General features: G+C 38.4%; 1 protein-coding gene across 22 annotated transcripts in view; it reads left to right on the top strand.

The window, feature by feature from the left end:
- Nucleotides 1-25,565, top strand: part of Nrxn3 (neurexin 3) — a 1,577,562-nt gene that overhangs the window by 721,462 nt on the left and 830,535 nt on the right. For all 22 annotated transcript variants that reach the window (XR_009226397.1, XR_009226396.1, XM_058577846.1 and 19 more), the window contains one exon: nucleotides 22,080-22,199. Coding sequence is in view for 20 of the 22 variants with exons in the window: in XM_058577846.1 (XP_058433829.1) it covers nucleotides 22,080-22,199 (120 nt within the window). In the remaining 2 variants the exon portion in view is untranslated. The remainder of the gene's footprint in view (nucleotides 1-22,079; nucleotides 22,200-25,565) is intronic.

Genomic DNA, 25,565 nt, shown 5'->3' with positions numbered 1-25,565 from the left:
AACCTTGAGGAGATGACTAAACATCTTGTTACCTCCATTTCCTCATCTTTAGGAAAGGCATAGAGTGATAAAAGCTAAATGATACTTTTGTGAAGCTTAAGTGAAATAATGAGCGTCAAGTGCTTTGGGGCCATTGTGAGTGCTCAACAAATGTTAACTTTCATTTTTATTACTACAAATGTCAATCTATGTGAATCTTTTCTAAATAGATGGCAATGAACCGTTCTAGATAATTGCCAAATTTAAAAATTCTGTCAGCTTTCTCACACTTATTTATCGCTTGGAATTTAAAACTCTTTTTGAGTTCCTGCTGGCCGATAAGTTATACCTCTGTGTCAGCAGAGGAGACAGGGAGACATTAAGAAGGAACTGAGCTAGTAATGTAAAAAGCCAGGCTTCCTGTGCCTAAGTGGATGGTCTGATACAGGCAGTGAGAGAGAAGATCATGAAATAGAAGTAAAGTGGATTAACATGAAAATTCATGCTCCTGGCACAGTAAGGTGACAGGTAAATGGTTTTTTAGAGCTTTACTAAAACTTTGAAAAATTCCATTGGCAGTGCCTGTTCCCAAATGTAAGATGGTATTTTAGGAAGAAATAGTCTAACAAGCATTTATTAAGTGTCTATTGTGTGTCAGACATTCTGTGTGTATGCTTAGTGATTAAGACAAATGTGGCTTGATCGCTGCTCTCAAGTCTGGGGGAGACAGATATAGAAATATATATATATATATATATATATATATATATATATATATATATATATATATAATATTACAAAGTGCTATTGCCACACCAAGAAGGGCAAAGCACTCATTTAAGCTGAGGCAGAGAGGAAAGAAGGAAGGGGATTTTTCGATACTTATTCTAAAATAGTGGATGCTTTGCAATGAGAACCTCAGAGTTCAAAGTTAACCAAAGTGGGGAGCCAGCATTGAAGCCAAAGTGTTCTTTGTCTAAAGCTCTTACCATTATATCAGGCTTTATTGGTGATAGAAGGAAAGGCTCAGTGAGCCCTACTTTAGCCGATAGCAACAGATCCTGGTGATATTCTTGTATGTAGTCATAGAGCTTCAGGGCATACCATGTTTAGAATTTTCTTTAAATTCCCTTCAAAAAAATAATGTGAAAACTGGGAAATTCATAACTTGTGAGTTGAATAGTAAGAATTAAGGGGAGAGACATCTTGATGACCTATTTAAAGTGGTTTAAGAAAAATATTTTCATAAGCAATATCAAGGGCATACGATGATGGCATTATCAACACAAATCACATACACAAGAGTTTTGACTTTTACCCTATCATTGATTCACAGCTTGAAATCATCTATTTTCAAAGGCATCCTTCACTGTAAGGCAGAACTAGTCACCTCTTGTGATTTTTCAGATTATTTGGATATGGAATTAATGAAGATCTCATTTGAACAAGTCAGTTTCATGGGCTGTCAAACAGGATTGGGCAAGAGAGTTGGTCTAAAGAATCAATCACAGCTGTATGTTTAAAATACTAATACTCATCCTACCATAAATAAATAATGGCCTCTGCTCTTAGAAGATCAAATAAGAAAATAAGAGAAAATTAAAACAAGGACATAATGAGTTTGCATACAGTGACCCCAGAATTTTGTATATATTAAGAAAAAGAATGATGTTGATCGGAGGGGAAGTAAGGACAAGAAACCAGCATTCATTAAGCACTTTGAAGGCTCTGGACTGTGAGTGTTAATAGTCCTCTTCATAGTAGAGACCCAAATAGTGTTCAGTGCTTTACTTGAAGCAGCAGAAGTATAAGTAGAACCCAAGGTCAGTGTTCAGCTCTGAGAAAACCGGTCTCTCCACATTAGACCATGTTGTCTTGATAAAAACATCCCAGAGGAGCTGGTATTGCTGTAATTCCAAGAAGAATAGGTGTGCAATATTGCAACCAAGTGATTAGAGATTGTCTCAGGAACACTGAAGTCAAGAGCAAATTCTTAGAGCAGAAAGAGCTCGTGATGCTGAGAGCCAAGGAAACCATTTGACTAGAAGAAAGAACATGAAGTTGAGAATTAGGTAGACATGGAGGAAGTCACTCTAGGACTCTGGCTGGAGAAAGAGTTGTGGCCAGCAGTGAGTTCAGGTTAATGCAGTAATATTTTTGAATTCCTCTTTTTTCTGAGTCATATGTTAGGGAACAAGGAAAGACAAGTCTCCATTCTCAAAGAGGTGACAGTTTATGGTCTTAGATTTTCACAAAGGACCCTTGAAAATTGATCCAATATTAGTGTTTGATCTAGAAGAATCCTGAAGGATGAGGTTTAATAAACATGACTGAAGTACCCAATATGGAAATCTGATTGCAATGGATAAAACATTCCAAGATCACTAGATGATGCCATTTACATGGAATGAATGCTGTGTCAATGAGATGAGGGAAGTGGACAAGGACCTTGTGGATAGGCAAAAAGAAATGGACTCATTTGTGCAATGTGGCTGAGAAGGGGTGTTTGGACTTAGCTCTGGTTTGTCACTTAGGAGAGTAGGGAGAGGATTTTTTACATATTTCTTCTAGAGTTCTCCTTTTTAAATTGGTTAATGAGGTAGAAACCAATATAAAGAAGAGAGCAGTGACTCAGTTAATATCTGGGCTACCTTCTGTGTGCTAGTCAGAGTTCTTAAAATTGTTGGATTGTACATATATGAGATACCCACACATCCTTCAGGGACTCAGAATCTAGGCATGGGACAAAAAGGTATTCTACAGGCAATTCCAGTGTTTGTAGCTGTAATTCTTTGATACCAATTATCTCAAATTTAGTGTATTTATTTGTGGTTTTTGTTACAATTGGAAAACAAAGCTCTTTCTGTTCTTTTTGTTAATTAGGTTTTTTTCTCATAAGAAAGGAATATTCAGGGATGCATAAATAGAGGCCTTTGAGTTTTTTTGGGGGGGCTGTTCTTCATGATCCAATGATGTACAATGTGTATCTCTTTTAAAATGGGTTTTATTTGACACTTATGGGGTGGGGCCACTTCTCTGTCTCCATGACTAGACTGTATGTTTCCCCGGAGCAGAAGCTGTGCCATTCTTTGTGACTTCCTGGCACTTAAAAGAGATTGTGACTCATAGTTCAAAATTGATAGATATTTGAATAAAAGAAAGCATGAAAAAAATCAATGGAGGACTTAAATAGTTATTGTTATAGTTTATAAAGTAGGTTCAAGATAATGTAAGATAATAAAGCATTTTGGAAATGCTATATACATTTAGTATACACATTATATACATTTAATATGCATATAATGAAAAATGCCCAAAAGATACAATGGACTCTTCTACTTAACTGCATCTATGTCTACTGGATTGTCATTTGACAATTTTATTTTATTTTATATTTTAAGTATCTACTCTCTGGAAGGCAATGGACTTAATGTCTAGAGTTGTCTGCAACCATTTTTAAATATCTACTATTTGCACAGGAATGCATTTCTTGAAATATCCTGAAGACTGAGATATAATTGGGTCACTTATGATATCAAGGAGTCACTATTCTTTGAGCTTACTAGTGTTGTAAATCAAGTGCTATTTGAGAAAAGAACACAGGAGGGCACCAGAGAACAAGGAAAAAAACTAAACCCCAAAACTAAAAAAATAAAACTTGAAACACTAAACTTCTGGCTCTGGTATAGAGACTTGTTAAGTTTACCTCTGCAGTGTATTTCTATTAAGTTTATTATTTAAATGCTATGATGTATTTTTAAACATATAGACATTCATTTTCTAGGCAATGCTTCAAACTTGGGCAGATGTGTGTGCAAGACCAGAGAGGACACATGTACAGACAATCCAAGGGGTGGCCTTGCACACTTGGTCTAAAATATTTTAACGTCCCTCCTTTGACCCAGCTAGAACATTCTTTATGGAGAGGAAACCAGTCCCCTGAAAAGATTACAAATCTACTGCTTCTCCAATTTGCCTAGTCATGCCTCTACTCCAGGACCCTGGGCACACAACAGGTCTCCCTGAGGGTGGAGAAAATAATGGGCTTAATCGTTGATTTGCTTCAATGTTCTCTGGGCCCCAAAAGGTGGCTACAGGGTACACGGGAAAAGCATCAGACACAGGCACTGAATTATGATTAGAATTTAAAAACTACCAAACCTGGCTTACATGACAGAATTGTCTCAGCTCATGATATTACTGAGAGGTTGTGGCAGTTTTTAGGTGCCAGAGATCAACAAAAACCTATCTCCTTGGATTCAAAGGGCTGTGGACATGTGGGTTTGAAATATATGCCTGAATATGTCTCTGTCCATATTTCTGATTATCTGGGTATTTCTGTGTTATATACCACCAACATCTCGAATTTTTGTTTTTGTTTTGAGGTTTTTGCTGGTATTTTGTTATAATTGAAAAGCAAAGCTTTTTCTGACTTTGACTTTTTAGTTTTTCTTTTTTCCCATATGAAAGAAATATTCAGCACATATTTAAAATAGAGGCCATCAGTGTGTGTGTGTGTGTGTGTGTGTGTGTGTGTGTGTGTTTCTCCAAACCCACCTCCTTTTTTCATCTAGAGTAGACAGCTGAAAACAGACCATTAATTGCCTGGGGAGGTGCCACAGAAAGGGATTACAAAGTGACACTAGGGAACTGGTGGGTGATCCATACATTTCTCATTTTGATTTTTGTGATGATTTCATGAGTTTACCCACCTGTCTGACCCTACTGAATTATGTACTTTAAAAAATATGTAGTTCATCATATGTCAATTATGGTTCAATTTAAAAGAAGACATTATACATAATATTTAACACCAGGTGTCTCATGGGCCCAGGCTGAATATTTTTGTGTGTGTGTCATTAAAAGTCACTAAAATTATTTCCCAGAATCTGGAATACCCATTCTGTTGCTAGTTCTGAAAATTTGGCCACATCCCTGAGGTCCTTCATCTAAGACATAGGAGGACTTAAGTAGTCAATCATCTTGAAGGCACCTTCTAAATTTCTAGAGTTCCTGTGATCTCCATTTTGAAGGTCACTTCACAAACGTTTTGGAGGTACCTACATTTATTGTGGCAGTATGTCAATGGCATGTAATTTGACTGACCCTCCCCTTGCAGGAGATGATGCCTCTACTGTTAAAAGATTCTTCTTTTATTGCATCACTCTTTGAAACAGCAGGGAACTATCTGAGGAAATATTCCTTTATAGTAGAAGAGGAAAAAGGCTGCTCATTTTTATTGTTTGGGCAAATTACCCATCTAAATTGCACATCACATGATAATGGCCTCCCAAACCCATGTTACCATTTTCAGAATCTAACATTAATAGGGTTTTTTGTTAGGTTGAAAAATTACAATTTTAAAAAGAATGAAAGAACAATGAGAAAGAGACATCATGTGAGAATATAACAAAATTGGAAGGAAAGCTATCACTGGGAAATTCTCCACCTCATAGGACCATAAAAATGACACTGACTATACATAGTGGTGTTAAGGTTGAGCTTGATGTTACTAGAATTTTGTAAGCTTATATAAGACAGCCTAAATCTCATGGCCAAAAAAGGTTCCCTTGAGAGGAGAATTTGCTGGAGTTCCTCCAAAACCCGACTGCTTAAAATCCAAATGACCCCGTACTAGCCTTGCTTATCTCTAGGGAAGTTTCCTTAGCAACATAGCAGCATTCTTAAGTTACTTGAAGGAATGTGTCTTTAACATTGGTGTAAATCAGAGACTGAAGAAATAGAAAAAGCATTTACGTTTGCACAATCAATTATTATTGGCATCTGGGTAGACTGTGGAATAGCCAGGATAGGAGTTGCTAATTATCCCTTTATCAGTGTACATGGAATTGAATACGAAAAGGAGAAATATAGAGGCGACTCTATACTAAACACTTTTCCTTTGTTAATTATCCCTCTTCATACTTTATTTTGCAACTTGGAGACAAGACTGAGGCTGAGAGATATTTAGGCACTTGTCCAGGGTCATGTAGCTATTACCTACTGGAGCAGAAATTTGAAGCTGAAAATCCTGTGTTCTCTCTCAAACCCTGCTGGCTCACTATGGATCACGAGGCATTTGCATTATCATATGCCTGTTTCCCACCTGGCGTTTTTAATGTACTGGTTTCTATTTCTTAAGGGCACCCTGAGGGTCTTTATGAGAGATTATAAACTGTGTTGTAATCCTAGTGGCCTGTTATCTCTGTGAGCTCCAGGCCTCCAGGACTAGTAGATAATCCTGGGTGGACACACAGAAATCTCAACCTTTTTTTTTTTTTTTGACATTGAGGTTTATTTTTTTTCCTCTAGGCAGCTTTTGCATTGACTGTTGAATTTTGTAAGTTGAGTTGATTTGGTTGAGCGATAAAGAATTCAGTTCTCCAGGACATTTTCTCCTGTGCATGCCTGGAACTTCTAGCTCTTATCTAAATACCCCTTGAGAAATGTACATGGCATATCCTTGGCTGCACGGAGCTGGCAGGACCCCCCAACCTCACTCCTGAGCTTGTAGGATTTATACCTCAAGTGCCAGTGTGATTTGTTTTCTAAGATAATAATCATTTGATTGTGTCCCTCTTGGTAGCATGAGGGAAATCACAGTTCAAGTACAGACAGCCTGCCCCAGAGGTCACAGAACAGAAGCACTCATAGTCCAAATTGAGATGCAAACCTATGTGGTTCATTAAATCATTTTTAAAGCACAGAGCCAAAGGCACAGAGAAGTATATGCAAGTGATGAGCACGTTTAGAACAGTGCACCCAGACTACCCTACCTGAACCTTTGGTTACACAGTAGTCATCAGTCTTCCCTGAGGTTGGGCAGTGGGTGTTTAAGAGCTAGAATTGAGGTTGAGAAAGGGATGCAAGCATTAGGGAGGTATCTGGGGCCATCCCTCCATAGCCTAAATGGACAGAGTGCAAGTAGGTTTGGCCACAGCTGCGGCTGCCAGTTAGCCTCATGACCAGAGGAAGGTTTGATCTTTATGTCTTAAGCAGAGCAAACATGGAGCCAGAATGGGACCAAAATGGGTCTTGCCAAAGGGTTGACCAGTTTAGGTATAGCAGTCATTGGTCACAAACTGTTTGAATTTTGTAAGTATTTAAGGGTAGCTCGGTACTGTCATCCCTTTTTGTGGGCAAGTAACTTTCCTATTTGTTCCATTATTTTTATCTTTGCTCATTACACTTGTGCTTTTTTTACTTACTCTCATAGGTTTCAGAGAGTACCCACTTGCTTTCCTATCTTGACATACTTTATGAGCTTTTTCACCCCCTTTGTTTTTGCTGTTGGCGATAACAAAATTAAATAATCTTCAATAATACGGCAAACACTATAAACAGCCTGGAAAGACATTTTAAGTGGTCTTTTGGCCTAAAGCATAAAACACAAAGCTGTCAGCACAACATAAAGGTCCTAATAATCTGCTCCTGGCTGCTTCTCTAGACTCGTCTCCTATCTCTCATCCAAATGCCCTCCACTTCCTACCATGTGGAACTTCTCATCGTCCCCAAGCTGATCGGGTTCTCTTAGTCCCTGTACATGGCAGGGAGTGTTCTTCCATGTCTCATCTACATAGATCACTAGATCCTGCTCATCCCTGAAGGAGCACAATCTTTGCTGTCTCTATAAAGTATTACTTGAACACCACTTTCTCTTCCTACCCCAAACCCAAATCAACGATCATGTGTACACACACATGTACTCCTTCTCTCTACATTCCTAAGATATAAAGAGCACACACTAGTATTAGAATACAGAAAACACTGTATTAAGTTACCTAGTTGGCTATCTCCTTCATTAGACTATAAGTAACTTTGATCCAAGGATGATAATTTTGTCCCCATGTATTACCCAAAGTTGAGCATATTATAAATGAGCAATAGTCATTTGATGAGTTGTTGAGTTAATGAGTATTTAATAACAAATAAATGAGTGTTATTGTGTAACCATTGGGTGGATTTTTTTCTTTAGAATAAGGAGGAGTTTTTACACTTGTCATATTAAAATTCAGTTCTTATGGAGATTATTTCCCCCTCATTTATTCCTTTGAACTCTTCTCCTTCCAATGTACTGTTTATTCTTATTACTAGAATTTTTATCACTAAATGCTTTTGTAATAACAAATAGTGCTAATCTGTTGGGCACATGTACCATGCTGCATATTAGAACTTGTCCTTCTTGTTCCAAGGGTGCTATATCAGTTCACCCTATTGCATGAATGGTTGCTAGGATTATGGTTCTCAGGGAACAGCCTCAAACAAGATACTTAGATGCAATAAGCATATAACCACTTTCTCTCCCTTTTTCCATGTTAGACAATAGTGTTTGATTCCCAATTTAAATTTCAATTGAAATATCCATAAGCTATTTTTATGTGCATTCATATAAATACATGTTGAGTGATTATAATCTCTAGGACTCAGACTAGATTTGGCCAGCATCAACTCAAAATAAAGGGGAAATACATTGCAAAAACAATGATGACTCACCTTGAATCTCACTGGGAAATACTGTGTTCTCCCCAGACATTAGCCAGATCAGTCAATGTGAGCTCACTGAATAATCAAATACCCTGATATATAAATTTTCCCTCCCTTAGTGTCATGAGGACCCACATGCCATTTTTTATTCCTGGAATTCTTCTGTTGCCTCACACATTCAACCCTCATTGCCACCTAACCTGAGTATCAGTTCAAAGAAATCTCTAGTTCCTTTACCAGGTTGCTTCCCCAAATCGTCCCCTTTGTTCCTCAGAAGTTACACTAGTCACATAGCCCTTGTCTGAAGTCCTACCCACCATGGACACATTCATCATGAATCCAGAAGGTGGCTTCCCTATGCTATCTCTTGGACTGACCAGTTCTCTGAAATGGACAAGGATCCTATTTTAGAGTTTGCGTTCAAAAGCCTACTATGAGAAAAAAAGAGAGAAGGTTTTGGAAAATTAGAAATAGCTTGCTTCTGAGTCAGAGTGTAGAGAAAACTGTGAGGTTGTGTTCTGTCCACAATAGACCTATGTCAGGTTTGGTGGTAATAGGTCATCTTAGTAGATAGTGATCTGAGGAGACAATATAGCATAGCAATTCAGAATATAGGTCCTGTAGCCAATGCATGAGCTTGTCCAAGGTGAATCGACCTAACAGATTACACAAAGCTCTTTCCTTCAAGTGTGGACCTACCATATATCCTTCAAACTTTTTAAAGTGCTTCACAATTGATCTACTCAGAATGCCCCTTTCTCTTCCCCACAAACTGGCTTATCACCAACCTTCAAACTTCCTAAGTCCTGCTATTGATTCATTCTACTCTTTCCTATGACAACAAGAAACTATGTTTCACTTCTTTCTGTCTTCAAACTGAACCTCTACTTCTAGCCACAGGAGCCACTGTGAGTAGTCCAGAACTGGAGAACATCTGGTGCTCATGTTACATGTGAAAGATCTGGAAATTAGCAATAACAAATTGACTGAAGTTCACTGAATTATGCATGTGAAATGATTTTTTTTCCAAGTGAAATTGAGACCTAGTAATCTGCCAAATTTATAAAAATGGGAAAGTAGTCCCACTAACATATAAAGAAACAAAAATGAATAGAATATCTTGAGGGAATGAGGTTAAGTGAGATACTGGAGGAGAAAGCAGGATGTTGAAATAAGAGGTGTCTAGGAAATAACCTGGAAAAACTTAAAATACCAAAACAGAGCTGAGAAGAGAAACACAAATTGGCAAAAGACAAATCAAAGATCAAATTATTGTTCATGTCTTATGGTGGGTTCAGGGAGTAATGCATGTGAAAAGAAAGAAAAACAGAGGCTGAACTTTAAGGAAAACTGGAATTAGATCATACACAGAGGGAGAGGCAGGAATGATGGGTGGGAGCTTCATATCAAAGTTAAAGAATGTAGAAAACTCGTGAGTGTCATGGTGCTGATGTTGGGAGTGATGGGTGAAGTTTAATGGTTACAGGACTGGAAGGCTTTGGCAATTTTCAGAGTATTAGTATCAGTATAGAGAAGTAGAGAGAATAACTACCTGCTGAAATATTGTTGGGGTGATTTAGGAGGTGGGTGAGATCAATGCCCAGAAGTAGCAACTGAGATAAAGTGGAGTCTGAGAGGATGAGCTTCCTGCTGTGGGCCAGTCTACAGTGTCACTGGGAATGAAGAGAGCAATCCAGGCAGAAGAGGCTTTGTGGAGAGGAGGGCTTCTGGGAGTGGGTAAGATCAGAGAGTATCTAAAGGGAAGAGCTTACAGAGATGTCTGAGGGTAGAAGAAAGGGAAGGTGATTGTTAAAATAAAATTCCAAAGAAGGAAGAAGATGTGAGAAGATTGAGTCTTAAGGTGAGAGTCCTTACATGGGTAATGGAAGGAAAGCTTTGGTTAACTTTGTGGATGTAAGGAAGGGATTTCATTCCTGCATTCAACAAGTATCCCCTAAGTACACAGATGCAGAGATGGAAGTTTTTGAACTTTATAAAAAAAAAAAAGCAATTTATCAAACTATGAGAGAAACTATTAGGAGTGGTGATCAAGGAGCCAAGAGTGATAGAATGGAAGGTGGTGATGAGAAAGAATTTCAAAAGTTTCCCTATGAGTTACATTTTAGGTTGGAAGGGAATGGAACTACTATAGAACAACAGAGACTGATCAAGACTACAATTTCAAAAGCATCCAACTTGGGATTATTTGCTAATGGAGTGTAACCTGATAAAAGTCTTTGTCCTAATTTCTTTTGGGATATAGACCAAAGTACTTGCAGCTTCTGGCTTCAAAACTCAAGGTTCATAAACCTGTAGTGGGACCGCAGATAACAGTTGGCAGTGTAGAGATTGCTGGACTGGGAGTCAGAACCAGAGTGTACTTATATGGACATGAGAAATTCCTTCTAAGATGTAGGACCTTAGAACTTACTTCACTCAAATGAAGCATCTTTCTCTATTTTTCCAAAGTATGGTCTGAAAACCACCATGTTGAACAGTTGAATGGATCCCCTAAATACTCCTGTCCACTTGGAACCTCAGAATGTCACTTTATTTGGAAGTGGGGTCTTTGCAAATGTAGTCAGTCCAATTCACACTGAATCAGAATGAGCCTTAGTGGAATGTCTGGTGTCCTCATGAAAAGAGGGCATACACAGGAGGATGCCATGTTAAGGTGGAGTGAAGATTGGAGTGTTCAAGCTATAACCCAAGGAGCAGCAAGCATTGTCAGAAGCCACCAAAAGCTAGGAAGTGGCAAGGAAATACTCTTACCTCAAGCCTTCATATCCCTGCTGATACCTTGATTTTAGACTCTGACCACCAGAACTGTTAGAGATATGTTTCTGTTGTCATAAGGCACCAAACCCATGTCTCTTTGTTGCAACAACCTCAGGAAATTAATTCAACCTGTATCAGGAATATGTGGGATCTTATTAAAATGACATTTCATAAAGTCCATCCCAGATCCTCTAAGTCAGACCTCCTGAGACTGGAGCTCTAGAATCTGAATTCTCAACATTATCCATATATGTTGTTTCTAATATTTCAAATGCAAGAAACACTGGCCCACATTACTCTTTGAGAGCTCTGAAAAATCTGAAAGCTAAAATGACAAGAGTATACCAAGAATTTAGGTGACATCCTCTGCTCCCATGAGTGACTTGTGTCACTTGTCATCCTATGTAGATCACAGAGGACTTTATTTTATTAAAGTGGAAAAGTAACCAGATTATTTCCAAAGTACATTACTTCTAAATATTTTTTACGTTCTATGTTCTATGTTCTGGAAGCATTTTAAAGTTAAAAATCTTAGGAGTTTTATTTTTCCAGAAGAGAAATTTAATTCTCAGCAATTTGACAAATCATTAAATTCTCTTAATCTTTATTCCCTATCATTTTCTCTTTAGGTTTTTAGCCTTCTTTTTCTTTTCTGCCTTTCTTCATTTCCTGTATACCTAGAAATTATAACCCTATGTAATGTATACATTGATTTAATAGTTTATATTCTTTATCTTGTAGGTCATGTACAGAATATTTCACTGTGAGGTTTAATCTTTGTGTCTTGTAGCTATCTATGGTGCCTTTCTCTGCTGTTAGAAACTTTATAGCATAGTAATTAAGGGCAAAACAGACTCAGATTGTCTGGATTCCATTTCCAATATTTATTACTTATGTGACCTCCGACAATTAACTGCACTTTTTTCTTAGTTTCCTCAAATGGATGTTATTGACATTAATATAACCTATATATCAGTCAGTTTGATTATTCTGCAGTGACAAATACCTCTCTGAAATCTTAGTGACTTGAAAATCAGAGATGTGTTTCCACCCACATTAATATTCATCATAATTCTGCTGCGGTACTATTGCATGTCCTCTTCCTCTCTGGACCCTTACTTAAGGAGCAGCTCCAATCTCTGGCATTATGGATTTGTGAAAAAAGAGTAAAGAGCCATGTGATGGCTCTTAAAGTTTCTTCTAAGTTACCCAAGCTTTGTCTACTCTCATGTCCTTGACTATGAAGCAAGTCACATAAAATGCCTGACATCATGAGCCAGAAAATGTAATCCCCCAGCATGGAAGGACCTAATAGGAAGAGACTGATTGGATAGAGTAGAAAATATTATCCAAAAAAGTGAAACTAATTATGACATTCTTTTGGGGTTCATATGAGTAATAAACAAGGTTGTATGTAAATCATCCAGAAGGGTGTCAAGTGACCAGTGCTCAGTAAGTTGTACATATTATCTAAGTTTAGAAGGATCTAATTAACGCAAGCTTGAGAAACTACAGTTATTCATTCACTTTTGAACTTTGAGAATCTAGTGTGCATATGTTAACTGTTAAGAATTGACAGGGATACAGAAATGTACATCTTGGCCTATGCCTTACAGTTGCTATGTAATCCTACATGCAAATGTGAAGAGAAAAAGAAAGTTGATGGCTCAGACTTACAGGTGGACCACGTGCTCCACCAGCAAGGCACCTCTGTCCCTGTTGCTCCTGCTCAGTTGGTGTTTGGGCAATCTCCCAGTGGACTGTTAATTCTTTAAGAGCAATAGTGTGTGTCTTTTTTAACTGTCACAAACCTAGAACCTTCCCCAATGCCCTCAAGGTAGCTTGTGTGTGTGTGTGTGTGTGTATGTGTGTTATGCTGTGGATTAAATTCCAGGGCTTCACACATGCTCAGTACATGCTCTTCCACAGCCTGCTTCTGAACTATTAAACTCATCTTCTTTAGTATAACCTGGAAGCAAGGTGGTATTTTACCTTCTTTAATAAGAACAGTTTCCTTCTGCTTGATGACTCTGGTTTATTGAGGAATTCAGGGTGCATGAATAAAGCAATCAACAGCCTGAAGTTTACCTCTATGCTGTGCTCACATCATTGCACAAAGAGACAAAGCCAGCATATGGATATTAGCCATGTTTTCTAAGGTAGCTGGTTTGCATGTCTTGTCTGCCTGTGGGCACACTTGCTCCCTTTGAGTCAGTTGCATGTAAGTATTTAAAGGGGGACAAATACATTTGAATTAAAACACTCTTGCTATAGTTTCATTAATGTTCTTGTTTTAATTTTTTTCAATGTGCTGTCTTGCAAGTTTTATTTTAGTGGAAACTATAAAGAGATGATATTTCTAGTGAGATAAAAAGCTATAATTTCTCTTCTTTTTAAACCTTCATATATATTATTTTAGGGAGGAGAAAAATCATCCTTTAGTGAACTAAGACCAGAAAAGAGTAATATGTCTGCTCATCCAGTCTCCTGGATAGCTCGGTTGCATAAACCAACTATTAAGAAGATAAGAGTCTATCCAGGTGAGAACACCATTTCATGTGGCAACTGCCTCTGTCCACAGTGGGTGATCAGTTAGTGTCATTAAGTTTATGAGACCATAGGCCATGTAGTTATCATTCCAAAGAGGCAGGGTGCAAATATCGGTCTTTCCCCATTCTTGCTTTAGGTTTAATATTTTCTGTTGTGGGAAGGAGATGATGCAACCGGAGGATTGAAACACTGTCTGCACAGAACTATGTGTCTTAGAATACTTTCAAATGGACTGATTATATTTTTATATTTAGAATAGAGTTCCCTTTTTAGAAAGTGGTGATTATTTAGATCTATACAGAGCCTGAAGGGACTATGGGTAAAGAGACTGTATCTCTTAGGTTCTGTCTTGAATAGACCTAAGCATTTACGAACAATGGTCATCACATGTTCTCAGAAACCCTGCATGGTTCACAGTGGAGAGTCATATGATGGCCCTCAGAGACTGAGGCCACTTTCTCACAACCTCAGGAGCTGGTCAACTGTACTGTACAACCACAGCACCTCAACCTGCACTGCACACTGAATGCTAATAGCAGATTACTTTCCACTGTCCACATGGACTTCATCAACTTCAGGCAGCTAATAAATAGATGAATGGGAAGAGCATCATCCTGGAGTCAGGAAGCCTACATTCTGGATTTTATTTCCAGAACAATTTAATGGCTTTGTGAACTTGCACGATCACTTAATCTCTCTGAATCTCATCCTAAGGCTGAAGGTGTAGCTCAGTGGTAGATCACTTGCCCATGTTGTGCAAGGTGCTGGGTTCCATCCCCAACAACACACACATACACACACACACACACACAATCTCATTCTAGCAACTAATGTTACCTAGGGTTATTATAACATTTGAGGTTTCTGCATGGAAAACAGTTCTGTGAAAATGATCTTCTGATTTCCCTTGAGAGCAGAATCAGAGACAAAGCCTTGCATCAGGGTATATTTGGGAGTGGATTCCAAAAGCATGAGTGGAGGAGGAGGGCGAGTGAGCAGTGCAGGAAGAAGCACTGATGTGAACACTTATCCCCAAGGTTTCTGCGGTGAGCACTGAAGAAGTGGAGAGTTGGAGTGCTGTTGACATTGGGTGCCTAAAACACAGAAGTTGGGGTACTTATCCATGAGTTTCATCTCCTCATTCTTTGCCAGTCTCCCCTGTGGCCCCTGCCCTCGCTGAGTTGAGCTTTGTGCCCTGGCACAGAGAAGGACTGTAGACTGGCCCTGCTTGAGATGAGGGACCATCAGATTGTGCCTGAGCTCACAGTAACTGTCACCTGCTGCTGTGTGAAATCTGAGCTTGGCCGTGGGGATGCGATGCCAGAAACCAAAGTGCCTGTTGCATGTGCTCACAAATACAGCAATATTTTAAAATGTTCATGTTTATTTCAAACATACACATTTAACTTATTTTATCTCTATGAACAGATACCATATGTTAGGTCTATATCCTAGTCTTGCAAATACATTAAGAACAAAACAAGATCATGTCCTACTCTTCATTAGCACCCCAAAATTAGATTTTCTATTTAATGCTTAGAAATATTCTCCCATTTTCGCTGTTGTTTTTTTTTTTTTTTAACCCAGCCTCACCTTACTGTTCTTAAATCCCTAGAGTGGACAACCCAGGGTCATAAAGCAACACAGCACAATGAGGACTATTTGCAGACTGACTAGTGTGACCACACATAATTGTGTGACCTGGCAGTTGCAGAGCCTGCTCTGCCCCTTGGTTTGAGGTGCTGGGGTATATTATACCAGCTTCATAAAATTAAATAAGATCCTGTGTGCAAAGCAGCTGTGCTTGCTCCCTTTACTCCTCGGTTAGTTTCCAAGAAGGCTATATTTTTTTCTGGTTGGGGACAAAATATATATTTAAAAGAAAAATGTAGTGACTTAATTTCATTTAGGGTGTCTGGTATATTTCAACTCCAAATTTACTGCCAAAATGCACTGTGCAACTCTCCTCTGCTCCCCTTCTGTTTCTTCTTCCCCACTCAATGAACTTGCTTTCATTAATTTATTCATGTATTGCTTTGTATTCACTTATAAATTCATTTACATGTATGTGTTACTCTATTGAATACATTCCTGGATTTATCCAATCTAGCCTATTGCTAAAACACAGTGTATGTGTGTGTGCTTTCTGTGTTTGTGTGTGTTTGTTTCTGTACACAGAGCACCTTCTTGGTGCAAAGTACTATGCTTAGTGTTTGGAGATCACAAAGGTAGCGTATTCTCCTTTAAAGGTGTAGAAGTTCATGCAAACAAGACCAAACCTACAATACAAGTGAAAAAATTAAGTATTTACTAGGCCTTTTCATTCATAATTACATATATAATAATAATTATATATATTATGATGTTGGATATTGATTCTTCCTTCTTGAACAAAGAGTCACTTCACAAGGAAACAGACTTAAGTTGGAAAGTTACTAGGAGTTAGGGGTGTGGAAGATTCTAGGACATGTCCTGGTTAAAATCTCTTTGGTTTAATCTCCTTCGTCCTTGAAATCTGTCTTTAGTGCTAGTAAGATTACATAGAAAGACCTAAAGCACTAGAGTATCTTAAATCATCAATAAGGTCTAATTTGTATTATACCACAGATGTATGATCTTACCATAGCAAAAGTCGGACAAGCTCTATTATATGGATGACGTTTTTCTTCTAAATAGGTGTAGAAACAATATCTCCAAAAGACAAATTTTCTTCTGATCTCTGAGCAAATTGCTCTCATCTCTTAAAAAGTGACTTCATGGAGAGAGATCATTGCAAGAAATCTTGAGACTGTCCTCAGTGCACCACTGCTGAGCAGGCTGTAAATCTGTGGCTTAAGGTAGAGGTTGGGCAGTAAATTGGGGGCAGGTTTCCTTCTCATCCTTGGTGGAGCCATTTATGAATTTTGAAATATATCTCCCCAGATTCACTCCGTTTTGAAATTGAGATGCTCCTTTTCCTTATCTCAGACAAATAGGTTATAAGGCATGGTCTAGAGTGCTTGGGGACTGACTATGCAAGGTAGAAAGGGAGGGAAGGAGAGGGAAAGGGAGCCAGGTATGTGTGGGGGGGAGAAAGATCGCAGCAATCCAGCATCATCAGTATCCTCACTAGAGAGCGGGGGGCCTAAGGCCCAAATTAACACTGTACTATGAAAATTAGGGGAGCAGTGAACCTGAGGCTCACGTGTCTCAGCTATAGGAAGCTGTCAGAAGCTGGCATGAACTGTGGCTGATGTTGGATAGAAAGGACACAGTTGCTTCAGAGATCCCTTTCCAGAACATTCTATAAAGTAGCCAATTTCCTATCCCTACTTCCTACCCCGACCACTTTTTCTCAAATTCCCAGTTTTATTTTCTTCGTAGAACTCAATACTATCTATACTTACGTCACATTCCTTAATTTGTGTCATACCCGTCACATTCCCTCACCCCACCCTGGACTGCGATCTCGTAAGGGCAGGCACCTCTCCTGTTTTATATCTGCTGTACCCCAAATTGCGCCTGGTCCCGTGTGTGATCCTCAATTACTATATTTTAAATATATGAGTAGACAGTCTCTGTCACATCCTGTCACAGGTCAGTAAGAGTGCTCTCTGCACTCCAAAAGAGTTGGTGGAGGTGAGCCATAGGGAGAGGGGCTGGGCAGTCTGCAGTGGCGTGTTATATATGGGAGGTCGATGGTGAGATTGCTTGTTCAACCCTGATAAATAGTGGTGGTATTTTAAGTGAGTTTCAAGCAGAAGCAGGGTCTTCAGGAGGATGCATGTGCTCAGGCCTAACAGCCTGGTCACTGGTCTTTCTCACACTGGCTGGGAGACCAGTGTGAGAGAGAAGACTTTGCAAAAGCTCATGGTGCCTTCTGCCCCTAGTGTAGGAAACAGCTATACTTCCTGCCACAGGAGGACTCCAGTGAGAACGGATAATCTAGTTGAGGTGCTTTGCCAAACCAGCTTTAAAAATTATATGATATAACATGTATTGAAAACACATCTTTAAAAATAAGTTTGTGAAAAATAAGTTTATCCAAATCAAACTCAACACTTTCTCAATATCTTATGGATTATGAATCCAAAAAAAGCAACCAGAACCTAAAATTTTGTGGGCAGAGAATAAAAATCCTTTTTTTCCCACCTCCTTGTCTTCCTCCTCCTTTTTAGTCCTGATCTTTCTCCTCTCCACCCCTGCTTTTCTCACCTGATCTGTTGTCTCTGGGGATGATGCCTGATAAAATTTATGGTGCTATGGGCTTAGTAAAATGTGAGTCACAGCTCAGCTAGCCTACTCAAGGGTGCAGGTGGAAAAAAAAAGGTAAGTTTTCTCTTTATAAATATCTTTGCTGTTCTTTAAATCTAACACAGTCTATCACTCTGAGCATCTATTTACCATATCATTTATACGTAATATTTTGTATGCATTGTGGGAATTTGGACTCATGTGGAACACTTTTTCAAGGGAAATCAAGTTACTGTTCTTTTTCCTCTTTTGCACAAATAGAAAGATGTTAAGGTAAGGCAAAGTGTCCCCCTCCAGGTGTCCCCCTCCCCTGTCCTATCCCCACCGAAGCAAGGAAGTTTCCAAATGTTCACTAGCCACTTTCGGAAACAGCCCTATGGCAGATGGAAGGAATTTCTACTCCCTGCATATGAGCAAAACCGTCTGATTTAGTTGGTTTGGTCAGGTCTTAGAAATATATTGACAAGCAAATGTATATCTGGGATAACTTATAGTTTTACTGTCTATATTGCTCCTGGGGGGAATGGCAAATTATGTAATGTGGCCCATCTGATTTTAAAAAGTCTAAATAGGTTAGAAATAATTAAAATCCAGTCTACCTTGTGAAGGTGTGTGCATTTAGAAATGCTCCAATATCATTTTTACCTTATATTCCCTTTCCTATCAGCCCAAAGAAGGAAAAATCTGCTCTTATCTGTTATCTTCCTCCTAGTAATCAGCAATGATTTTTCTCTCAATGTGAACTTTTCTCAAGAATGTTTCATTTTGATTTTATTATTATTTCTGGCTTCTTGAAGAAATAGGACTTTCATAGGGCTCTTGTGGTTAGGTCAAGAAAACAAGCTTATCCATGTTCTCCCATTCCTTGGGGAATTAGACCACCTTCCCAGAGGCACAGCTTCCCTCCCACAAGGTGTCGTGGATTTCAGCCAGGCTGCATTGAGTGCTTTGATGTCTTGCTCCCAGGATGCACTCAAGGCTCTTGCTTCTATGATGGTACAGAATTCAACACTCCACTCCCACAAATTTCTGCATCTCAAAATCATCATCTGTGATTTTGCTTCTTTATTACCTGGAATGAGTATCATTTCCTGGGAAGTTCAGCTAAAGAGTGCGAGATACTTATATCCATCAGTCTGAAGAGAATCAAAGGATTTCTTGTGCCTGAAATCACCGGGCGGAACTCCTTAAGTTCATTGTTCCACTGATGGTGCTTCACTGGCTTTTGCTGGAATCTGCCAGAGAACATCTTCCCTGGACCACAACCTTCTGCTCTGAACACGTAGCAGCTTGTGTGTTCCGGCCATCAACTGGCAAGGCCTCTTGTGTCACTTATCAACCCAGTTTCATTCCTGGGCCACAGATCAGCTTTATTCCTTCTATTTGCCTGGATTTCCTGCTGAATTTAAAAAATTACTTTTTCTCTGGTAGGAAGTGTTGAGCTTTTGGCTTGATTAAGGATAAACATTAGTTCTGTTCTTGTAGATAGTGAGAGTTTTACAAAAGCTCGGATTTATTTGCTTATCGTTTGAAAATAAACACTGAGTAATGTTGCTTGCCATTTCAACAGGATAGGTGCAGCTGTTTTTCCTACTCTTAATGAGAATTATTGGTGTTTGGAGGTATTGAATGTAACTAGTAGTAAATTTTTTTTTCATTTCTAATCAAAGACCATCACATTCTAAAGATTGATAGTCAAATATTTGTTTTAGAAGACTTTCAAACACTTGTTTAAATCAGACCCTGTGGACATTTCCAGGATACTGTCTGTGTCGAGTTCCTGTATTATGTTAACATCATTTAAAACACTTCAAAGATGCAAAACTTGTTTTACAACTCCAGCTAATATGATACTTACATAGTAGTGTCCCCAAACCAACAGTGTTTGTGTTCATTATTCTTCCTTTTATCTTGTCTGTAATCATAAAAATTAAGTGATGTTCAAAAACTTGCCTGAACAACAGATGCTATCTTGGAGAGATGTTTTAAATAGCCTGTATCTGTAGCTGTTCTGCCTCCTTAGCCAACATTGTCTTCAGCCTTCTTTACTCTCTTCTTTCTTTTTCAAGCATTTGCATGTAGAACAAAGAAAAGAAAAGCATAAAAACACAAAGGCAGATTTGTTTGTTCTGAGAACATCTGTTCTCCTTGCAAAGCAACCACATGATGTGGTCCGTTTTCTTCCATGCTCTCTTGGTTTGCAGTTGTAAAGCGACTGTTCCACCAGTCTTAAGACTGGAATTTAAAGATATTCCCTAATGTGTTGAAATGTAGGGAAAATATAATAAGTTTTAAATTTTAGGTGATAGTCAGATAAGCATCCTCACAAAGTAAGAGAAGCTGAGGTTGACTACAAAATGGTTTATTATAGAATTATTTCCCCCCAAGATTCCTTGAATGATTTCATGTCATCAGTATCCCATTTGGAGTATATTGGGTCCTGTTTACATTTCTTCAATGAATGCTTAGAATTCTTCTTAACTTGGATTGCACTTGAGGTGTGTATATATTCTGAAAAAATTTAAAGATAAAATACTAGCTGTAAATATTGTAATATATATATATATATATATATATATATATATATATATATATATATATATATATTTTAAGTTTGTTAATTTTTTCAGGAGAATTTCTCCCAAGCTTCAAATACTACCATAATCTTAATGACCAGCAAAAGTTCAAATACTTATTACTCAAAATCAAAAGGATCAGTTGAAAATTACCTAGAGATTCTACCCAGGAGATACTCCTTTTTTCTTTCCTAAATAATACCTTCAGTCTTTGGGATAGATGAATGGGGAGTAGACAGTGAAAGATATGTAAAGCTTCCAAAATTACTAAGATAAATGTATTAAATTTTATGAATGGTTACAAAAAATCTCCTATATACTCATTACGTATTCAAAAAGCAGGTATCCTCAGCCCAAGTATCTCAGATACATGGTATCTGTAAAAATTTATATATTCTATACTGAAGTCACATTCAGAGGTAGGGCTTTCTGTATGTTGATTTATTAATTCAGAAACATTTAATCAGCATCTTTCTGCATGGGCTCAGTTATCCACTTAGAAAGAAGAAACTTAGTCTAAATTCTGGGATTCCAGACAATGTTCTTTGTGAAATTTCCATCTCAGTTTAATGATGACACACATTCTCATGTAACATGACAGTTTTTCTCCTTGTTCACTGGATTGTTTTAATGCCTCCATGTCTCCATCTTTTGCACCCAATTACTACAATTTTCTATTGCTCCTGATTCTTCATGGTGTGCACCTGAATTTCATCTTGAGCATCTTGAACATGGATCTCTTGAGACAACTTAGTTTATTCTTTTCCTTACTGGGAAACATTCTCCTGACCTAAAAAGGATCATGTTTGAATTTTATGTTATTTCATGTTGTAAGTATTTAGATCTTTTTGGAGGAGGATGAGCAATGAGATAAGTCTAGGCCCCTTCACATTCCCTTCAGGAGCATTATTTATAATGGGGGGGGGGTTGGCATTATTTCTATGATGCTGTTTACAGTGGTGATTTCTGTGGTCACTGACTTCTGATGTACCCTGTGGTTAATGGAAATGTCATGTTAAGGCAATATATGTTACGGAGTTCTTTTCTCATCCGATTGGTGGGTATTTCCTAGAAGCCAGACTGGTGTATTATGCCTAAATCACCAAATGATTCTAAAAATAATTATGATGAATTTCCTGTATTTTCGATAAATCCATTTAGAATCTATTATTTTGAGAAATAAAGGACAGCTGACTATTGATTCCTATGAATCATCTCTTAGAGTCATTGGTACTGGAAAACCTTGTATCTATAAAGGAGGGAACCTATTTCTCTTATTACTTTGTGATTGTCCTTTAAGTTTGAATGGAGACTTTTGCTCCTGGGGACCTTTATGGAGGATCCTGTTGGATCTATGAGAGGGACACAATTCCTTGAATACTAATGGGTCATGTGCACCAGTGTGGCTTTGACACCCCTGATGCTGTGAGCACTACTTGGAGAACTGATTCTGACTCTGGCCCTTACCACCATCCTTAGGCAAAGGACCTGAGACCCTGTATGCAGGGCAGAAGCTCAATGACAACGAGTGGCACACCGTTCGGGTGGTGCGGAGAGGAAAAAGCCTAAAGTTAACCGTGGACGATGATGTGGCTGAGGGTGAGTGAAAATGTAACAAAACCGGTATCTCTTTGCTCTTATAGATTCCTCTGTCATTCCATCTTTTAAACCAGAGGCTAAGTAGAAGTCAGAAATCATGTTCTCTGTGGACAAGCTCAGGCAAGGCTAAGAAACAATTTTCCTCTGTATTTTTTAAAATTCCCCTTTCATCAATCTGTATTATAGAATTTACCTATTACTATTATTCTTTATTTTGGGGTCTCTCTCTGTAGTCACAGAACATACAACTGGAGGACAGATGTAGGGTTCTATGGATCCTTCTAGAATCCAATAATTCAAATGTCACTTATCAGTCATCCTCCAAGTACAAATTCCTTCAGTTGGTGAACAGGTTGTACTTAAGAAGAGGGAGGGAGGCTGGGGTTATGGCTCAGTGGTAAAGCGCTCACCTCGCACATGAAAAGCCCTGGGTCTGATCCTTAAAACACATAAAAATAAATAAATAAAATAAAAAGTTATAAAAAATTAAAAAAAGAAGAAAAGGGAGGTAGGTAATCTGGTGTTCAGAATATTTTAGGGACATGTAAATATCTAGCACAGTGCATGATATTTAGGAGTTGCTGAACAAGATTCCGTTTAATGAATTATTCATTTATTTAATCATTATTGCCTGAGTACCTATTTTGCACCCAGAACTGTTTTAGAAGGAACTTGGAATATGGTGATATAAAAACAGGTAAAATTTACATTTAGAGGGCAATGAAGAAATGAATGAACCCATACATATGTAAAGGAACATTTAGCAGCCCACACAACACAGAAGCAGTTCCTGAGAGCCTCTTGCATGTCAGCAGTGTGCTCAACTTGTAGACAATAAGAAGGACGTGCAGAGATCGCCTGTTGCCTCAAATAGTCAATCAATCATGAAGATTAGATAGGACTCTGGTATTTGAAAATGGAACAAGAATATATCATGAGATTCTAATTTGGATGGGTAAGATTATAATTGTCAATCAGAAGGGAAAATGACTGACAGGGTTGGGGTGATTGGGAGTTCTTTATGAAAGTAGATCTTCAGCCCAAATTTGACAGGTGGTGTGATAGATGAGGTCTAGGGTGGAAGAGAGAAGGCACATTCAAGTGCTGTTTTACACATTTTCCCCCTGTAAGTCTATACTCTCATATTCCAGAGCAGTACATAGTAGATAGAATTCTTATCTATTTGGTAAAGAAAAATTCGGGTAGTACTAGGAATTACATGGAACACTGCTGGCATCTGGTCTGGGTCCTGACACTAATTCTGCAGGGTGTTGGGAAAGTTACTCCCCATCCCTGGGCCTTGACAAGTACAATCAGAGACTAAGACATCTCTACAGGGCCTTCTGTGGATAAGACCGCCAGTTAGTCAGGAGCCCTGGGGTTTAAAGCAATCATTGCCATTAAATTGCTTTATGCCTTTGGGATAGATATACTAAACCTCTTTTTCTTCATTTCCTCATTTTGAAACTTGAACTTCTGTTACTTCTAAGGTTCTTTCTAGCAAAAATGTTCTGCGATTTTGAGTCCTATAATTCAATTTTATATTCATAAGCCTGAGTTTCTATATTTCTGGAGTCAGGAATTATAGTGAAACAGGAGTGTAGGGGTGTGTGTATGTAGGTTGAGAAAACCTCTCTGAGGATTGAGGAAGAACAGCTAGCATGTAGGCATTAGACACTGTGTTGTCTATCTTACATACATCAGCTCCTTTAATCTTTTATAATTCAGCATGGTCTTTCAAAATAAATGTTCATATTGTCAGAAAGGTAACATGAAATTTAGAGTTGGATAATTAAGCTTCAAATCCATGTCTTCTTGATTCTACCTCCAACCCATTGTAAGAAAATGATTTATCTGCCAGGTGTGGTGGTGTATACCTGTAATCCCAGCAGCTCTGGAGGCTGAGGCAGGAGGATGATGAGTTCAAATTCAGATTCAGTAATTTAGCGAAGTCCTAAACAACTCATCCAGATCCTGTCTTTGAATAAAATATAAAAAAAGGGGTGGGGATATGACTCAGTGGTTAAGTGCCCCTGTGTTCAATTCCCGTTACCAAAAAGAAAAAAGAAAAAAAAAAGATTTCTTTTTGAATACAGGAAAAGTGGAAAGAATGGGCAGGACTCGGGTGGGGAACACATTTTGGGAGGTAGACACATACCAACTCTCTCCCCCACAGGGAAACAAAGGCAAACAGAACCACAAGTGTATAACCATTGTAGTTATACACAGACGTCAGTAGAGAAAATATTGTTTTCTGTAGAAAGCATTGGTCTACGTTCCTGAGGGTAACTTAACTTTCTGAAATGAACGTAAGAAATGTGATGCAAGAAAAAATGGTTATACTGTTTAGAATGTGCAGTCAGCCTGCATTAGTTGTCCCAAAAATTATCACAAACCATTAGTGCAGGCAGGAGCACACAAAAGCTCTGGCGGTAGTTTGAACAAACAGCCCTTGCTAAACTGGGCTTGGCTGATTAAATCCCAGTGAGGAAATTCACAGCGTATTCTGAATAGCAGCCACTAGATGGCACCCTCACCCCAATTCTAGCCCTGAGTACTTTTCATTTTCCTTGGGAAATGCACACCCTGAAAGCTTCAAGAGCAGCAGAACTGAGGGGACTGTAATTCCCTCTCTCAATCATAATTCTTTGATAGAACCTTTGGAATAAAGGTAATTGTAAATTGTGCTTTCTGTTGCCAGTAATAATTAGAACGCAGGGCTAAACCAAGGAATGCCCAGGTCATGCAGTCATTGGATATTTGAAATTAACCAAGCTCCTTCACTTTCAGCCTTACCCCCTAATTCACTGGCGGTGGAACAAAGCAGCCACGAGGATGGAGAGATTTGGGAGAGGAAAAGAGTTATTTTGCTTAAGAGCTGTAACCTTGGGTTGCTTTTTTCAGTGATAAGGGGTTTGGGAATTTTAATTTTAGTTTATGGAAGTCATAAAATCAGGCAATGAAATTAAAATACCACACAGTCCCCAGGTTATTAAGTGGTGTCTTATTGGCTTATTTAGTAATTGCATTCATGCTGTTTAAGATCCCCCAGAGTGCCAAATTTTCAACTACTTTATAGAAATGATGCAAAGAATAGACCAGACTCATAAGAAATCAAAAGCAAATAAAGAAATAGTCCTCAACCTGGTGTTTTTCATTTATTATAGTGTAATTGTGTTCTCAGAAAGTATTAAGTTCAGTTGACAGTTAATAAGGATTGATTGATTGATTGGGCTGGATTTCTATTATTAAGAATAAATTAAAAGAATACCTCTGTTGGGTCATACCTCTCAGAATGGGGACCTAATGAACTATCCATTCCACCCAGAACTTCATGCTAATATAAAAATTCACCCCTTTGTTTCA

The sequence above is a fragment of the Marmota monax genome, unplaced genomic scaffold (genome assembly GCF_021218885.2).
Source record: "Marmota monax isolate L192 unplaced genomic scaffold, Marmota_monax_Labrador192_F-V1.1 WCK01_AAM20220418_F8-fsc00017, whole genome shotgun sequence".
In the NCBI taxonomy this organism is placed as follows: domain Eukaryota; kingdom Metazoa; phylum Chordata; class Mammalia; order Rodentia; family Sciuridae; genus Marmota; species Marmota monax.
The sequence above is the reverse complement of the archived record's forward strand: the minus strand, read 5'-3'. Positions and strand labels throughout refer to the sequence as shown.